Consider the following 18792-nt stretch of genomic DNA (forward strand, 5'->3'; position numbering starts at 1 on the left):
AACAAGGAAGGCACTTCAATATAAAACATGCTTCATGATAGCAAAGATCAGAACACGGAGAAATACCATAAAAAAAGGTTTGGGAATCTTTAAGTCATGGCTACTGCAATTTCCTATTCCTTCTTAGGAAAAACATTTCTCTGCAACAATTGTTTCATTTCTCCAAACTTCACAGAAGATTCAAAATAATTTCCAGTATAAACAAATCTCTAAAACATCTAAAAACTAACTTTGCTGTTCCAAAGAGGTGGTCATAAAATTGGTGTTCATCTTTTAGATACAGTGCATACCCACACCCTTTTCATTTGGCCTTTACACACACACATACACTTATCATGCAATTATCATCATAAACTTACATTATACAATTTGGACTTACACTGCCAATTACTCTCCAATTTAGACTGATCAGTAAATGTTTACTCTCCACCCTTCCCTGTCTCTCCTTCTAGGCTGTAAGCTCCTTGTGGGCAGGGATGTGTCTACCAACTCTGTTGTTTTGTATTCTCTCAAGCGCTTAGTTCAGTGCTCTGCACATAGTTCACACTCAATAAATGTCACCAATTGCTTGACATAAATGAACTCAAGCATCTGTGTGCTATATCTATAACAATAATAATAATGTTGATATTTGCTAAGTGCTTACTATGTGCCATGTACTGTTCTAAGCATTGGAAGAGATACAAGGTAATACAAGATACATGGGTTCACAGACTTAATCCCCATTTTACAGATGAGGGAACTGAGGCCCAGAGAAGTGAAGTGCCTTGCTCAAGGTCACACAGCTGATAAGTGGGGGATCTGGGAGTAAAACCCATGACCTCGGACACCCAAGCCCATGCTCTTTCCACTAAGCCACGCTGCTTCTCTTGACGGACTACAGACAGACTGACAGACATTAACCGGTTTTAGGCCATTTTTGAAAAGTAACCCCAAAGCCCACTAAAGTAAGAATCTGGATAAAAGACTATCTCAGCTAATGCTGGAAGTAATAACAATAGCAGCAGTAGCATTTATTGAGTGCCCTTGGTAAGTACAGAATAATGAAGAGACCAATTCCTGTAAGGAACATATAGTAATGAAACCTATCAATCAGTGGTACTTACTGAGTGCTTACTATGTTCAGAGTACTGTATTATTTGCTTGGGAGAGTGCAATACAACAAAGGTGGTAGACATTTTTTCTGCTAACAAGGAGTTTATAGTCTAGAGTGGAGACAAACAATAAAATAAATTAGAGATACAAACACAAGTGCTGTGGGGCTGAGGGTGGGGCAAATATCAAGTGCACATACAAGGCAAGAGGGAGAGAGAAAAAGGGAAATGGGAGCTCCGTCGGGGAAGGCCTCTTGGGAGAGATGTGATTAGCCTGTTGTGGGCAGGGAATTTGTCTACCAACTCTGCTGTATTGAACACTTCCAACCATTTTGTATAGTGTTCTGTACACCATAGCAGGCACCAAGTAAATACCACTGATGATGATGACGATGGTAAGGCTGGAGTGACCAGGTCCCCACCCACGGAGGGAAAGGGAGTAGGGGGCTCAGGGAGAGGAGTAGCCACTCCTCATTTATTCACACGTTGAACTGCACCACACCCCAACATCCTGAAGGCCATTCACCTAAGGGAATTAGGGAGGTTATAGGTTGACACCATCATTCCAGTTCGGCATCATTTCTTAAACGTTTAAGCAGAGCTCTGAACCCACTGACTGGTTCCGTTAGGCCATGGATAATTGAGCCGGTGGTTATTTTCAACTCTGGAGATCAGCTTTAAAGTTCAATCCTGGGGATAGCTTTTAAGACCAAAATTGATTTAACTGAGAAAGACAGACAGTCTCTGGATCGCCACCTTTACTTCCCAAGTCTGATTTTCACAGCCCTGTGATGGGCACAGAGGCTATACAATGAACACCCCAAAATTGCTGATTTTTGACAGGTTTGCTTAGGCTACAAGGGTAGAAAAAAGGGAAGATCTTTTTTCCCCTTCACTCTGAAGTCCTACCCCTATGGAGGAAAAACTGGTATTAAAAAAATGATGATGGTTGATAAAACTTTTATAGGTATTTTATCTATACTGTGAGTCCTTTAAAGCCTCAAGATATTAATTATCACATTCACCCTTCAAAAAACCTTTTTCACCCATTCTCTAGGAATGGCGGTGGTGCAACTACCTCTAATATCAATTAACCACCTTTGTTGTACTCTCCCAAGCACTCAGTACAGTTCTCTGCACACTGTAAAAGGTTCAATAAATACCAGTAAGTGATTAATATATATGCCCTTCAACAACTGCTCTATTAGGATATAAAGCAAGAAAATAAGAGGCCCAGAGAGGGAAAAAAAAAACCTCAGAGGAGACCGAGGACAAAAATCTACTGCAGAGGCAAGTGAGCCAGGAGCTTGGCAGTGTGGCAAACTAATTACATAATTACTAATTAGATGTAGTTGGAAAGAGTGGCAAACCCAGGCAAGTCTGGATCTTTCCCGAGTCAGATAGATATAGACCATTTAGGCCTTTTTAGAAATGCAAACAAAAAGTTAGAAAATACTGACATTGACTGTAAATGCTTCACGAGAATCCCAGAAAAACCCAATATTTGAAATTCTTTATAATTTTTGCTTAAATGCTATTGGAAAGCAGCAGTTGGGAACCCTACGCTTGCTTCTGATTCACACAGCATATAAAAACTGCAACAGAAAAATAGACTGTGCTTTAACATAAAAGCTTTAACCAGAGAATAAAACTCTTCAAGAAAAAACAAATACATAAACTAGATTATCGTTTTAAAATCCAGATTAATCTTTAGTCAGTGTTACTTATGGTTTGCTGCACTGGAATGGCATACACAATGGTGTCTTCCTACAGATTATTTCAGTGTCCATTTGCCTCACTCAAATATAAGCCCCTTGAGGGCAACTACTATCTCGTGTACTCTCTCAAGCACTTAGTACAGAGCTCTTGCACTACTGGCATTTAATAAATGCTACTGAATCATCAAAAAATTTGGGCCCTTTTGGAATAGTAATAATACTAATAATAATTATGGTATTTGATAAGTGTTTACAATGTGCCCAGCCTTGTTCTAAGCATGGTAATCAGGTTGGACACAATGCCTGGCCCACATGTTTTAATTCCCACTGCCTCCATCCCCATTTTACACACAAGGTAACTGAGGCACAGAAGTTAAGTGATTTGCCCAAGGTCACACAGTAGACAAGCGGCGGAGCCGGGATTAGAATCCATGACCTCTGACTCCCAAGCCCATGTTCTTGCTATTGGGCCATGCTGCTTCTGCCTCCGAATAGCTATCACTGCCCACTGGTTATATATATCATATAACTGCTGCAGGAGTCCAACCATATTACTAAGATAGTGCCAAACCATCATTTACTGATTACCAAAATTCCTAATGATTACAAAACCTAGAAAAAAAACAATATTTCAATAGTAGGATTTCTAATTATCAAATATCAGTGTGACTATTTTGACTTTTCAATAGGTGCTCAATTAATTTGAAGACACTCAAGCACAGAATAATCAAATTGATCTCTGCTAACATGGTTAAGGCATTTTGAAATGGAAGTCCTTAGGATTACTTTCGCCACCTTTCTAGCATGGAGCAGCAAATAATGCAGAAAGCAAGGAGATCTTTATAAGCAAGCAAAAGGTCAAACTTCTAGAAAACCGTGAAAACGAAATCTTTCAATTTCTTGCTTTCTGGCTTCTACTTAAAAACTGGCTTACTCTACCTCACCTGTTTTCAATTTCGTAAGTAGTGGCCGATAGTGATAATGGAAACCCATAAACAAAACCAAAATGCCTTATTTTATTCGTAAGTTTTCAAGCTCCTTTTACCCAAACTGATAACAAAGGAGTAAAAACTGCCCTTACTTGAGATAAACCTCTACTGTGATATACTAATTTTCGGGTTTTCAAAAAAAAAATGTAACTGGGAGGGACAGTTGAAAAAAGAAAAAATTGGGTTTAAATTTCTAAATTGCCATATTTTGTTTTTACGATTCACACACACTACATACTTAGATAAGTGTTTCTTCAGAAATATTGCTCTTTCACAGCATTTGCAAATGTCACAAATGTGAATGTTCAATATCGCAGCCACCTGTAGACCCCTCATGGCAATGTTTCCTGCAGGCTTGTTTATTTTTAGGTTATTGGATTCCAAAGCACAGCAATATAGTTCATTATGGGCAGGGAACGTGTTTGCTAATTCTCTTGTACTGTACTCTTCCAAGGACTTAGAAGAGTGCTCTGCACATAGTAAGCAATGAATAAATACCACTGACTGAATGATATATCAAGCTTGGCTTTGAAGGGTGGGATGCATATTGGAGAAGAATGATGACATTTATACAAGCAAAAATTGATCACAGGTACCAGTTGCTGAAGGAAGATCTTCACTATAGAGGAAATAGAAGTAAAATCCCGAAAGGGTCAAACGTGGGGGGGAGGCCACGTATGCACACATATGTGGGTGTATACATAAATGTCACGGAATTTTATATTCCAAAATACATGTTGAGAATACTAATGACAGTAGAGATTGACATCTCATTCCTTAAATGTACTAAATCAAGGTGCAATATTAAGATGGATTATTCAAAAAGTGGAAAAGAGAATAAGTGAGGAGAGGAGGGAGAACGGCAGTAAGAGGGAAAGCAAGCTGAAGAATCCATTCCTTTTCTTTATTTCTGCAGGAATCCCATCCCATTTCTCTAACAAAATTAACTTTTCCAAAGAGAATAAGTCAGGAAAACCTTACCTTTTTTGCTCTTTGTGCTATATCTGGTGTTCTAGTAAGCAGCTTTTCAATCAAAAATTCTCTATTCTGCAAAACAAGCATTTCGTCAATTAAAAATAATAAAGATGCTTAAAAATTAATGGTAATACCCAAACAGCCAATTCACTTGAAGGGTTATAAGAACTTTACCTTGGCTTTCTGGAAGAATTTGCATTTTAAAAGTTCTGCTGCTGTGGGCCTGAAAGATCAATAATAAATTAGAGCTATAACAATGACCGCTCAGTAAATACAGTTCTGTAATGAAACAATTCAATTTCAGAGTATTTTAAAATGGCAGCTTAGGAACAGCATAAAACTTTGCTGAACTAATTAAACGAGGACTCAAGATGAAAATGGGATTTTTTTTTTATTGCTTCTCATCACACCTCTATTTCAAATCCTGCCATAAATTCCTTCATGCTAAAGGCTTGGAACATAATCAATTCTCAGTCTTTTGATTATTTCTTTAATTGCATTCAGTGTTTGTGAAAGAGTCAGGCTGACAGGGCTGGAAGCTAAATCCCTTCATTTATTAAGAAAGCTGCTGCAGCGAGCTGTGGCATGAGCCCCAACTAAATAACTACTGTGAAATCTGTTGCAATGACGAGAAACTTTGGGGTGAGTGAACTCTGCTAAGATTTCCCCAAAAGTAATTTCTATGCAGTATGAAATATGCAAATTTCTGCTTTGACTACAAAATGTAATTTTCAGGGAAGTTTTAATTGTAAATATTCCTGTTAAACTTAAGCTTGTTAAATCATGATTTCTTCCTTCTCTCTTCATGTTTATTCACCTAGACTCCTTGAACCATGCTCTCTGTTTAAGAAGGGTATGGTAGGATTAGGGAAGACAGACTGAACCAAAGAAAAACCAAGTGGAATTACTGTAAAAGTACCAAAAGTTTTGCCATGGCATTAAAGGTTCTCAGGTCCTAATGAGAATACTATTTTACACCAAGATTTGATCTATGGTCTAGAATTTTAGTACCACACATCAGTGGGCAGTAATATTTGTGTTATTGCAGTTTTGGGAATAACCCACCCCATTAATCCCACCAAATGATTATGGTTATTAACCAGATACACACAGTCGAACTGGAAATCCTACATCTAGTAAGATGGTCTTGTTTTGGAGGGAGGGGTTTCAGTCTCACCACCCAAAGGTGGAGACCTACCAAGGTCTTGCTTTGGGACAGAAGGGCTGGGGAGAATCCCTCAACTGTGGTTGAATCCTTCGTTCTGTGTGTCTGTCTGTGCATGTCCCAGCTTCTTTGTGCCCGTGTTCCATGCCACTGTCGGTGTGTCTCCCTCCTGGCCCCCTCCCTTTTTAATCAATAGTATTTATTGAACACTTATTCTGTGCAAACCATTGTATTAAGTGATTGAGAGGACTATAAGAGAGTTTAGAATACATGATCCCTCCCCTCAAGATTCTTAAAAATCTAGTTGGGGAGACAGATACTAAAATAAATTACAAGGTAAAAGAAGCAACAGACTTTAAGATAGGTTTATATGCCCCACGTCCCGCTTCCCGGCAACATTCATTCGTTCGTATTTATTGAGCTCTTACTGTGTGCAGAGCACGGTACTAAGCACTTGCGAAGTACAATTCGACATCCTCGACATCGCCCAACCTCAATCTTTCTCTGTCTTTTTCTTTTTCTATTATTCTTCTCTCTTTTTTCTCTCTGCATTTTCTGCCTCTGTTTCCTACTTCTATGGCTCTATTATTCCAAATTTCTTGCCTCTTCAGCCCCACCCACTAGCTCCCCTCTTCTAACCCCTCCCCTGCCCCATTCCCATGAGTTCCTGAAAATCTTGTTACCTTAGCCTGGACAAGTCTGTGAGCCACCCCTTATTCATCATGTCCGAAATTTTGAATTTATCCTTAGGCTAAAGCAGATCCGAGATCTCAAAAATGATGTCACTTTGTTTTATACAGCTCAACTCTACCAAATATGCCGGACATGACTGGGGACACATTATGAGTGAATGTGTACAAACACTACATAAGACACTTCTGGAGAAGTTTAGGATGTTTCAGAGAAGCAGCATGGTCTAGTGGAAAGGGCCTCCTGCTGGCTGTGTGACCTTAGGCAAGTTAACTACTAGCTTGATGCTTCATTTTCCTCATCCATAAATGGGCATTATATACCTGGTCTCCCTCCTTCTTAGACTGTGATCACCATGTAGGACAGGGACTATGTCTAACCTGCTTATCTTGCATCAACCACATATATCATGACCACTTAGTAGAATACTTAGTACAATACTGGGCACATTAGTGCTTAAATTCTACAATTAAAAAATGCCACAAATGCTAATTATTATACGATGGCTATTTCTCCGAGAAAAAGGAAAAGAAAGGAAAGAAGCACCATAAATGCCAATTCAGAGAGAGAAAGAGATAGAGAGAAATTAATAGTCTATGATATGTGTGAATATCAAACTGCAGCCAAGTTTAGAAGGTTTTGAGTCTCAGATCCTGGAAGAAAATCAGAGTTAATGATCTGCTAATGTGTCTAGTGGCTGTTTCAATCGTGTGGAAAAAATTAGAAGGATCTTACTGCTAAATATCAAATGCAGTTTCTTTTTTGTATGCATTAATCTTAGGTTTCTCTTTTAGGTCCCTTGGGCTGTTGAACAGTGCTGGAGGTTGGACAGTTGTGAATGGATTAATTAAGTTAGAGTTTTCATTTCACATATTTAGACAAGAGGTCACTTGCAGAAATTCACACTTTTGTTGAGCTGACCACAAAATAGCAGGTCATCAACTCTGACATAACTATACTTATCCTGGCTTTATACAAAAATAGCTTGGTGATTTAGATAAAACCCACTCAGGCAGCTGCTATCATTTCTGGTTGTGGTAATTGTGGGAGAGAAGTGAGGGAGTGATGGAGGGAGAGAGACGGTGAGAGACAGACCCACTTAGCAGAATGTGGTCTGAATATCTGAGTGGATAAAATGAAAGTGCCAATTTTTTGATAGTTAGATGCCCAGGATTGTGAAATGCATAGCATGCAAACTTCATGACCAGGAGTCAAGCCTTTCAGTTAAACAGGCTATAGAATCCATTTCTTACAGGACACAAAGTAGTTTCCTACTGCTATATAAATAAAAACTTTTCTCAAAGAAAAAGGTATAACAAAACAACTAAGCTTTGAATGACAACTCAATTTTTAATTCTCTAAAGCAATGAAGTCACAGTGTTCTCATAAATCTACAGCAACTAAATTGCTGTTCAAGCGCTTGAGCTAGATACAAGTTAATCAAGTCGGACACAGTCCTTCTCTCACAAGGGGCTCACAGTCTAAGTAGGAGGGACGAGAATTTTACTTCCATTTTACAGATGAGGTAACTGAGGCACAGAGAAGTTAAGCGACTTGTCCAAGGTCACACAGCAGACAGTGGCAAAAGTGGGATTAGAACCCAGGTCCTAGGAATAGGACTCCCAGGTCCGTGCTCTTTTCACTAGGCTATGCTGACATCTCATTAAGATTCCTATCTCCAAATCCAGAAAGACAGAATAATTTTTAACATCTATGTATGAATCCAGTACTGTATATGATTTTAAGACTTCTTAAAATTTGTACATTATGACCTTACCTATGTTAACTATTCTTTTTAACTACTGTCTCTACTCACAAAACTGCCCCACATTATTGCAAAATTTTTGAAATCCCAAAACAGGGGAGGAGCTAGTACACAAGTCATAGGAGAAGCAGCATGGCTTAGCAGAAAGAGCATGGGCTTGGGAGTCGGAGGTCCTGGGTTCTAATCCCGGCTCCACCACTTGTCACTGTGTAATTTTGGGCAAGTCACTTAACTTCTCTGTGCCTCGGTTACCTCATCTGTAAAATGGGGATTAAGACTGTGAGCCCCACGTGAGACAGCTGATTACCTTGTATCTACCCCAGCGCTTAGAACAGTGCTTGGTACATAGTAAGTGCTTAACAAAAACCATCATCATTATTATTATTACATAAGAACTCAGCCTAGTAATAAGGGGAGGAGAAAAAAAAACAAGGAGAAGAAAAAGAGGAGAAGTGTAGGAAAGAAGGGGAGAAGAAAGAGAAAGATGAGAAGGTATTTCAGGCTGAATCTCTTCCTTGCTGCCTCCCAGGCGCTGCATACAAAAGTCAATAAATTAATGTCACCTACTTTTCTTCCCATCATGGCACATTTCAGAAAATAATAGTAATACTAGTGATATTGTTAAGTGTTTCTATGTGCCAAGCACAGGACTAACAGTGGGGTAGATACAAAATAATCAAGTCCCTTGTAGATGAGGGAACTGAGGCATAAAGACATTAAGTAACTTGCCCAAGGTCATACAGCAGACAAGTGATACAGCGGGAGTAGAATCCAGGTCCTCTGACTCCCAGAACTGTGTTCTTTGCTTCAGGCCACTCTGCCAGGGTAGGGAGAAGAAACTCCCTCCGTGGTAGGAGCCTGTATCTGCAGCATTTGTACATTGTGACCTAAATCTGCTTTCTAACTCAAGGCAGGCTGCTTCACTACTTATGAAAATAATCTTTTCTTCCCTCCTCAAAAATTGGGGAAAGGCGAATTATAAAGTAGAAGCAACTTTTGAGTGAATATGGTATTTTACCAATGAAACTGCTCTTTCTTCTTTTAAACATGTGGTTACTTCTTCTACCTGACTCTATTAGGGCACCACATGTGGTTACTTCTTCTACCTGACTCTATTAGGGCACCACTTATTTTTCAAGAAAGGCCTAGACATGCCCTAATGCACTTAAATTTAATAGAACAAAGTTCCTTTAGAGTCAAATCCTAAGCAGAACATTTTAATACCAAACCTATGACTTTGTGCAAGTATGAAAGAAAAGCACAACTTGATCAAAAGAGCCCAGGATGGGGTGTCAGGTGACCTGCCGCTCCAGTCTCAGGTTCACTTGCCAGCTACATGACCTTGAGCCAACAGTCACTAACCTTCTCTAAGTCTCAGTTTCCTCATCTGCAAAATGGGGATAAAATACTTGACATGTGGGCCCGCGTGCGCACGCACACACACACCCCACCCCCCACCATATGAAACAGAGACTCTATCTCATCTGATTATCTTGCATATTCCTTAGCATTGGCACATAGTAAGTGCTTAATAAATAGTGGTAGTAATAATGGCATTTATTAATCAATTAATGGCATTTGATGAGCACTTATGTGCAGAGCACTGTACTAAGCACCTGAGAGAGTACAATACAACAGAGTTAGCCCTCACATTAAGCGCTTACTCTTTTCAGAACACTATACTAAGCACTGGGAGATAATACACCATTGGGAATTAGACATTGTCCTTGGGGGAATCACAAACTAAAATGAGCATTATTACAAGATTTAAGAGTTAGAAAATAGGAACTAAGTAATAAGATTAAAATAACTGGAATATTATTTATTATATTAATATCTGTGTCCAACTCTGAACTGTAAGCTTATTGTTGGCAGGGAATGTATGCCAACTCCTTTGTAGTGTACTCTCTCAAGCACTTAGCACAGTGCTCTGTACATGATAAGCACTAAATATCACTGATGATGATGAAGACGATGGAATAATTCAGCCTAGGGAAAGGAGGGGTAATCTAATCAATAGTGTTCAACCGTGAGGAGGAACAGTGCAGAGGAAATGGACTTAGCTTATAGCAGATCAGACAGTGATGCAAGTAAGGTGTCATCTCAAAGACCCTACCATACCTATGGATTCTATAAGTCCAGACACCCTGTGAACATTACCCTAGCAAAAGCCTAACAATGGGTTCACAAAGAACCTCAGATACAGGTACCGGGAGACTGTAACGTGCAAGTTGTTTGAATCACATCACCAACTGCCTTATGAAAGTGATGAAGATAGAAATGACTTAACTCTGCCACCACTAAGGGGTTTCAAGGACACAAAAAATAGAGAAGAGAATAGTGATTTAAAGTTTGCTCAGTGCCCTTTACTTCTGATACAATTGGTCTTTCTAATGTAAGATTTCTTTAGTTTTCCCTACAGCTGATCTTGTTTCACAAACAAGTTGTTCTGGAGTTTAGAAATGAGCTCATGTAAAATTCAATAGCCACACCTGGCTTAGCCTAGCGCTGGCAAGTTATGCAAATAGTGAGTAGACAGCATAACTTACACAGCCCTGGATTTTGACACCATTGTGGAATGCAGCACTGCAAATTTTCTGTCCCTCTCTTTTTCCTGACAGAGCATCTCCGCAACCGCAGCAAATCCTGCTTACAAAAAAACTCTCTCATTGTCTACCATAAGATCCTGCCGTTACTTCCATCTGACTTCATCACCCTGGGAGCAGCTGCTACAGAACACGTTTCTCTTGCCCCATGCCCCAACCCATCCTGGTTTCTCCCTTCTCCCTGCCCACCTCCACTTCCCACTGAGGATGCCAAACTGGCCTGTGATTCTCCCAGATCCACGGTGCCCATATCCCCAACCCGTCCAATCAATCACCACGGAAAACTGAAGCAAAAAGTCTTCTGCTCGACTGCAAAGAAATGACATACCTCTTGGAAGGGTCTTTCTGAAGACAAAGTGAAAGTAGCTTGCGGAAGGATTTGCCATACTTTTTCATTCATTTCTTTGTCTTCTACTCCTGTTTCTAAAGTAGGAGGATCATTTTGCCAAGGTCAACATTAACACCTATCAAAACAAGAGGTAAAGGAGACCATCTCAGTGCAGGAAAAAAGTGTCCAGTGGTGCCAAAAGCAACACAAGGGTTTTAACTTTTATGTTCTGTGCACCCAAAACAGACCTTTCTTCTGTGTTAATTTTCAGAATCTCCAACATTAAGAATTTCCACTGTCTTTCCTCTCCAAAAGTTCACATTCTACTCAATCTTACATACTTCAGTGCCACAGAACTCTCCAGCCTTAATTATTTTGACCTGATTAACTTGCATCTACCTCAGTGCTTAAACAGTGCTTGACACAACTGAGTGCTTAACAGATACCATAATAATAGTAATTTTATCATGGTTTAAATACTACAATGACTAGAGCAAATTCAGCATGCTGTTATTAATAGCAGCATTATGGGCCACTAAGCGACCAGTGTACTTGCAAAAAATGCACTGTTCTCTGTTGATTAATATAGACGCTTATCTAAAAGAGAAGATATTTCCTTGAAAAATTTAAAGAACACCTTAAAATATACTCAGGATGAAGGCATTCACCTAATCTGCTCCTTTAACTTCTATTCCACAATCATGGGGACAGGGTTGAACAGCATAAGCAAGGTTGGCCAATGGTTTCCCAAAATGTATTTTTACAAAGCAGATGTGGGATCAATCAACTAAGCTGGTTAAAGAAAATGCATTTTGTTTTCTGAGTACTGAAGAGTTTGAAGAACAACTGGGAGGAAAGGGAATAAAAAGAATAGTGAAAAAGCTCTAGAAAAACCACTAGAAAACCTGTAATGGGGACAGGATCAAGGTGAACTAGTGAAGAAAACAGTGGAAACATATTTCCTAGTAGCCCACACTGGTCATAAAGAACATCAGTACTTCTGCAGCACATGACATACACTAAAAACTAACCCCACAGCATTCCAGAAAGCAGTACCACTTCCTTGTTTGTAGACTGGGGAAAAAAGAAGGGTTAAATGCTGCCTGAACTAAAGCAGCAAGGCAGAATTACAGCCAGGATTGGAAACAAGTTAGTGAATCACATAATTGGGCCAAAAGGCTATGCGCTGCTGTTGCAGAAAAACCAGAACGAGCACTCAAAATCTGAAAGGTAAAAAAAATAACTCTGATACCAAACTTGTTCAGGGAACAAATTCAAGAGGCAAGACAGAGAAAATATCCGCCTAACAGAGGGTCCAAAATATTTGTGTGGAAAATCAAAACTACAAGCAAACAGTTTTTATGAAATGAGCCTATGAATGCACAAATCAGCATTAATTTATGCAAATGTTATACATACCAGCACTCCTTTCCAACCCTTTCAAACCAATGAATGGGATGTGTAATAAAGGAATAAAGTGACAGTTTATTGTTTGCTCGGTTTAATGGGTAAACTGGAGAAAACCGAACAAACAGCAATACAGGATTTGGTTTGGATTTGTGTTCAAAAGGAAAATGCTGGGGAAAAGGAAGGAAGGAGAGGAAAATAAAGTACAAAAGGAAAACAGAAAACACTGGAAGGAAGGGAGTGTTCCCAAAACGGCAGCACTTGCTTTGGAAATGTATTGTCGGCATTTTATAAATGGGAATGTGAGTTTTAAAACACTTGGTGATGTCTTCCAAAGCAAAGATGAACAACGAATTATGAACTTTGTAACAGTCCCTATCTGAGGGTAGGTGAAGACTTCCATCAAAATAGAAAACGTGACTCCAGAATATGATTCATTTCTTGAGGCAAACTTCCCCTGCTTACATCCAATGGAAGGTTCTCACACCTTTTCCCACCCACTTTCAGCCATTTGTGCAATGGCATCAATATCACCAGCGGAAGCTGAGCCAAGTGCCTCAGCATCCAGGTTTGTAGGGGCTGGGGAGGGGCTAGAAGAAACTGAGGAGGCAGAGATGGGGAGGGAAGGCTGAAGGGAAGACAGAGCCTCTAAAAATTCCACCCGCCACCTCACCCTCTTCAAGCTACATAAACCTCTGGCAGCTCAGGCCTTCCTCACATCTAGCTTCTCCAGAAGTCACAGGTGATGTTTGCTGAATCACCAGCAATGAGGGGGCAATGATTTAATGCCGGACCCACATTTCTCACCTCTATGACCCTTGTGAATCCTACAGACAGTTGGAGAAAGGTTGTTGGGCCAGTGAGATTTTTAGAGGGCCTGAAGATTTTGTGAACCTCATCTGTTGGGCTAATATAACCACATCTGATTTCAGCTTTTTCTATGTTCTGTCCAAGAGAATAATGGCCTGCATTTGTCACACCTGTCAAGCATAATCAATCAACTTGATCTCATTCTTTAGCCGGCTCTGTGCTCAGAATGCAAATCCCCAATTCTGGCAAAGGCAACACTTTAGTCACTAGTAGCAGCTGTCTTGCTTGCAGAGAAAATAAATCAGAAGACATTTGACTTGGCTGCACTTCATCATTAATTTCATCCAAAAAAGACTAAAAGTAAATATGAAGCGACTAAGTGGACAAAAATTAGGAACAGATTTCTTTGAATCAAAACTCAAATGAGATATTACTTCTAAGAGTAATTACTTTCATGGGAGGATATTTGTGATAAGGCGCAGCTCCTGTTGCTAATTCAATGGCCGTTATTCCGAAACTCCACATATCAGCCTTGAAGTCATAACCTCTCACCTATGGTAAGGACAAGAAACAAACATTTTAAGAATCACATGCTAAATCATACTTTACCCTAAAAAACACTTTGCACAGTATTCCAGTTCCCATATTAGAAATACCTATCCCAACATTACATGAACCACGAAGTTTACCTGTTCCATGACTTCAGGTGCCATCCAACAAGGAGTGCCAACAAATGTTTTTCTCACTTTATTACGGGTAACATCACCTCCTGTGGCTAAGAATGCGCTTACGCCAAAATCTAAAAGAAAAACATTAGATTCAAAAAAAAAAATTTCCGAAAAAATGCTTTGCTCAAATGAGAAAAGCAATCTCTGACATATATTTTTGGGAGGATAAGCAAATGGACACTTTCACAGCAGCCCTGACACGTATCAAAGGATTTAGGAACAAATCTGTGTTTATAAATAACTCAATTAGACAAATTATCTACAAGACTACACCCTCTAGAGCACTGCAAAATGCAAAGCCTTGTGTGGATAACATCTCTTTGTCAAGATCTTTATTCAGAAGTATTTCCCTGAATTTAAATAATGAGAAACATGTTAACCATACAAACATGTTATCCTCAACAAAGATTTCTTAACAGCTTAACCAAACATCATAATAAATTCACAAACCCTTTTCAATTAAATGCAATGAGCACAGAGGGAGGCAATAATCCTAAATATAAGTGATTCGGTTTGAAGAGCTAAACATTAGTTCACTCTAGAACACATCTGAGATCCATTTGTGATCGGAGACTAAGACAAATATGGCTCTTTGGGTGGATGAGATGGCAATGCTGGCATCAACAGCAGACAAGTCATGTACTTGTGAGTTTGTGGAATATTCCTATTTAGGCTGAACAGCAACCTTTTTGTCTTTAAAGCACGTTGTACCACGCTAACTTCTTCGGAATCCCTTTGAATTCCTCTCCATGAGTAAGTCTTCTTCTTATAAGGTCATCTGTTGCCTTTAAAATTGAGCAAGACCTTTTAATTGCAAGATTTTAGCTAGCAGTGGGGAAAATATAACTGCTCCTGCATCTCTTTGGGTATTTTGCAATAATGCCCTGAATTGTCAAAGTTCGATGAGGGCCTCACAGGATAATGATTCTTCTGAATGAGATGCAATTTAGTCATTGATATCTGCATCACTAATTTAAAAATTAAGTCACCTCCTCAGTTCAACAATTTTTTTGATTGCCTGCTCTCAAAAGTCTCTTCAAAGCCATGAGAGATTTACTTGCCTATTGAACTTGGTGAAAACTCTCAGACCTCTTAGACCCAAATGGAGGTAAAGAATCAGCCGTACGGGTTGAATCATCTAGGTGATTAGATTGGAGAGTGGTTGTAACCTGAGTTCTGTCTATAATCAAGAATAAGGCTGCATTTGGTCATTTTAACCATTCATCTGGATTTTTTTATAGTATTGTCAATTTATGGAAGAAACTGTAGTCAGCTAAGTTTCTCTACGTAGCGTAGAGTAAGATTTACAATTGCATTTGTGGTGGACACACTTTCAACACATCTTTATAATTCAAGGGAAATTCAATCGATTAATGGTACTTACTGAGCACTTATTGGGGGCACAGCACTGTGCTAAATGCTTGGGAGAGAATCAAACAACAGAATTGGTAGACATATTTCCTGCCCTTAAGGGGTTTACAATCTAGAGAGGGAGACGGACATTAATATAAATTATGGATAGATATGAAAATTCTGTGGGAGAGGCAAATATGTTTTCCTGATCCATCTACAAATATGAATTCAAAAACAGATTAAAAAACAGATGGTTAACCTTAAAAGTTACCATCTAAGAATGAGAGATGCTGCTGACAGAAACAACCCATCCTAATAGCTACCTACCGATACTCTCAGTTCATACGTGTAGTCATACAGACAGATGGATATCGACAGAGAGGAAGATTATTCACTACAGTGTGGGCTCTGCTAAGTATATCTAGTCTGTTTTATAGGAACAGAAACACTGGCTCTGCTCCAGGGTCCTGGGCTGTGCTCTTAACTGCCCAGTGGAGGATAAAACTCCATGGGGAATCAGTGGGGAAGCCAGGGCAGCAGGAGTGTTGCAGGAACAGTGGGGAAATAGAAGGATAAAAGCACAATGGAAACCTGGAGCCAGTGGCATCAGCCAAGCAGATGTCAGAAGCTGACATGCTGTGCAGAACAGCCTGCCACTAGCGTGCCACTCTCTGGCATTTATGCCATGAGATGCCAATGGCTGCTGTAGAAGGGGAGAGTTGTTTAGTGAAAAGAAGCCCCCATCTTCTCAGCTGGCCCAGGGACTCATCTCTGTTCCGGGATGCATACTGTTCAGAAACGATGACAACAGAGATTCACGAGGCTGAATGAGGACCTTGAGAAGGTATCCTCTGTCCCTCTTAGACTGAGCACCCCAAATAGGCCATCTACTGAGTCCAAGCTGTTTTTCTTGTCACTATCCCAGCAATAAGGACATAGTAAGTACTTAATTCCACAATTGATAATTATTACTATCTGGCCCATCCTCCAGGTTAATGGTGGGACTACATCAAAACCATGACAGGGCAGCGTAGTTGTTATCCCATTTTTTTTTTAATATATCCAAGGAAGAAAACCTCCTGGATACATCATCCTATTAATTACCTTGATGCTCATTTGCATATTCATTACTTATTTGCATACTTTTGTATCATTAGTCTGTAACTCCCTCACTTTTAACTGTTGTATAATTGACAAATGGTGTCTGCTTGCCTCCCCTACCGAACTGTAAACTCCTTGAGGACAAGGACAACAACTTTTATTTCTCCTCTACCTTCTCCAGGAGAGTACAGTGTTCAGCACAATGAGGGCTCAGTACATGCAGCTGATGAAATCTTCTGGCAACTACCCAATCTAGCTTTTCACAAGCCCTAGGAGAAAACTTTTTCTAATAGTCCAAGCCACATAGTCCTAGTTTGTGTAATTAGCAATAACGCTCCATCCTGACAATGTGTTCACTTGGAGAAGAGTCAAACACACAGGCTCTCTCACGACATCTAAGTGATTTATCTATTTTTAGACATTAAAAACCCATGCTTCAGTTGATGCCAAGGAAATATCAAAAAGGAAGTGGATCCGAAAATTTATTTTTTAAACAGAATAAATTCCTTGTGATCCAAGCAGCCTGAATGCCAATTCCCTTTCAATTCTAACATTAGAATTTGCTGCTTTTTAGAATTTGATTCAGTATTTTTAGCATTTGATATTTAAGTATTCAGCATAGTTTGCTTGCGATCTAGTTTATTATTTTTTTCATTCACTCATTATTCCTCACAATGACCTGTGAGGCATATGAGATAGTTATCATCATCAGTAGTATACATTGAGGGCTTACTGTGTGTAGATCACTGTACACAGAACTTGGGAGAGTACCCTCATTCAATAGTATTTATTGAGCGCTTACTATGTGCAGAGCACTGTACTAAGCGCTTGGGATGAACAGATAGAGACGGTCCCTGCCGTTTGACGGGCTTACAGTCTAATCGGGGGAGACGGACAGACAAGAACAATGGCACTAAACAGCGTCAAGGGGAAGAACATCTCGTTTTACCACCAGCATACACTGAGCATTTTTGTTTGTTCACCCGTTAAACTGGGTACAAAATTCAATTCAATCACATTTATTGAGTGCTTACTTTGTGCAAAGCACTGTACTAAGCACTAGGGAGAGTACAACAATAAACAGATACATTCCCTACCCACACCATCCTCATTTCAGAAGACGTGGAGAAGTGACTTGCCAAAGGTCACAAAGGAAGTAGAGGAAACTGGGACAAAGACTTATCACGCCCTGAATTTTTAACCCAGTGAACTAAACTGTCTCTTCAGTAATTTTAACTCTCTGCCTTTGAAGAAAAGAAAATGTTAAGAGGACACTGAGGCTAATATTCTATAGATCCTAAACACTCTGCTGAGTGGAGATCAAATACGGTTTAAGAGAGGAAAAATGAGTTTAATCCTAAATGACATTCATATCTCCGTAAACAATCCTGCACCATTTGGTATGATTCCAGGTTGCTGCCCAAACGAAAGATGCACTGCCAAAAACATATGGGAATATTTCAGAGAGGCGTCATTGTCATCTATTATCCCTCCAATTCACTTTATCTTCATCATCACTAACAAAGATCTACGGGGCACCCAGTGAGTACATGCAACTGAGCTACGTTGACTCATCTCTACACCTCTTCGTTATCTTTTCCCTGGCCTTTTTTAAAAGGTATTTATTAATTGCTTACTATGTGCCAGGAACTGAACTAAACACTGGGGTAGATACAAGAAAATCAGGTTAGGCACAGTGCATGTCCCACATGAGGCTCACAACCTTACTCTCCATTTTACAGATGAGTTCACTGAGACAAAGAGAAGTTAAGTGATTTGACCAAGGTCACAGAGTAGCCAAGCGATGGAGCCTGGATTAGAACCACATCCTCTGACTCCCAGGCTCTTGCTCTTTCCACTAAGCCATACTGCTTCTCAAATTTCTATTCTAAATATTAAGTTTTTCGTACGACAGATGTTGCGCTCTCTTTGAATAATCATTATCTTTGAACATCATGGGGAGGATTTGACAAAGACAGTCCCTATGGTTTATGGAGATTAAGAGTTAGCAAACCTGATTTCAGGCGAGTAAAGATTTTGGTCCTGTTTATAATTTTTTGGGG

The 18792-nt window shown here is 39.6% G+C and overlaps 1 protein-coding gene across 1 annotated transcript in view; it reads right to left on the minus strand.

The window, feature by feature from the left end:
• Nucleotides 1-18792, minus strand: part of STK39 (serine/threonine kinase 39) — a 213715-nt gene that overhangs the window by 110144 nt on the left and 84779 nt on the right. The window contains 7 exon segments of the mRNA XM_016228175.3: nt 4783-4848; nt 4951-4999; nt 11331-11398; nt 11400-11447; nt 11449-11466; nt 13998-14099; nt 14237-14346. Coding sequence (XP_016083661.1) covers nt 4783-4848; nt 4951-4999; nt 11331-11398; nt 11400-11447; nt 11449-11466; nt 13998-14099; nt 14237-14346 — 461 coding nt within the window.

Source organism: Ornithorhynchus anatinus, chromosome 9, assembly GCF_004115215.2.
Source record: "Ornithorhynchus anatinus isolate Pmale09 chromosome 9, mOrnAna1.pri.v4, whole genome shotgun sequence".
In the NCBI taxonomy this organism is placed as follows: domain Eukaryota; kingdom Metazoa; phylum Chordata; class Mammalia; order Monotremata; family Ornithorhynchidae; genus Ornithorhynchus; species Ornithorhynchus anatinus.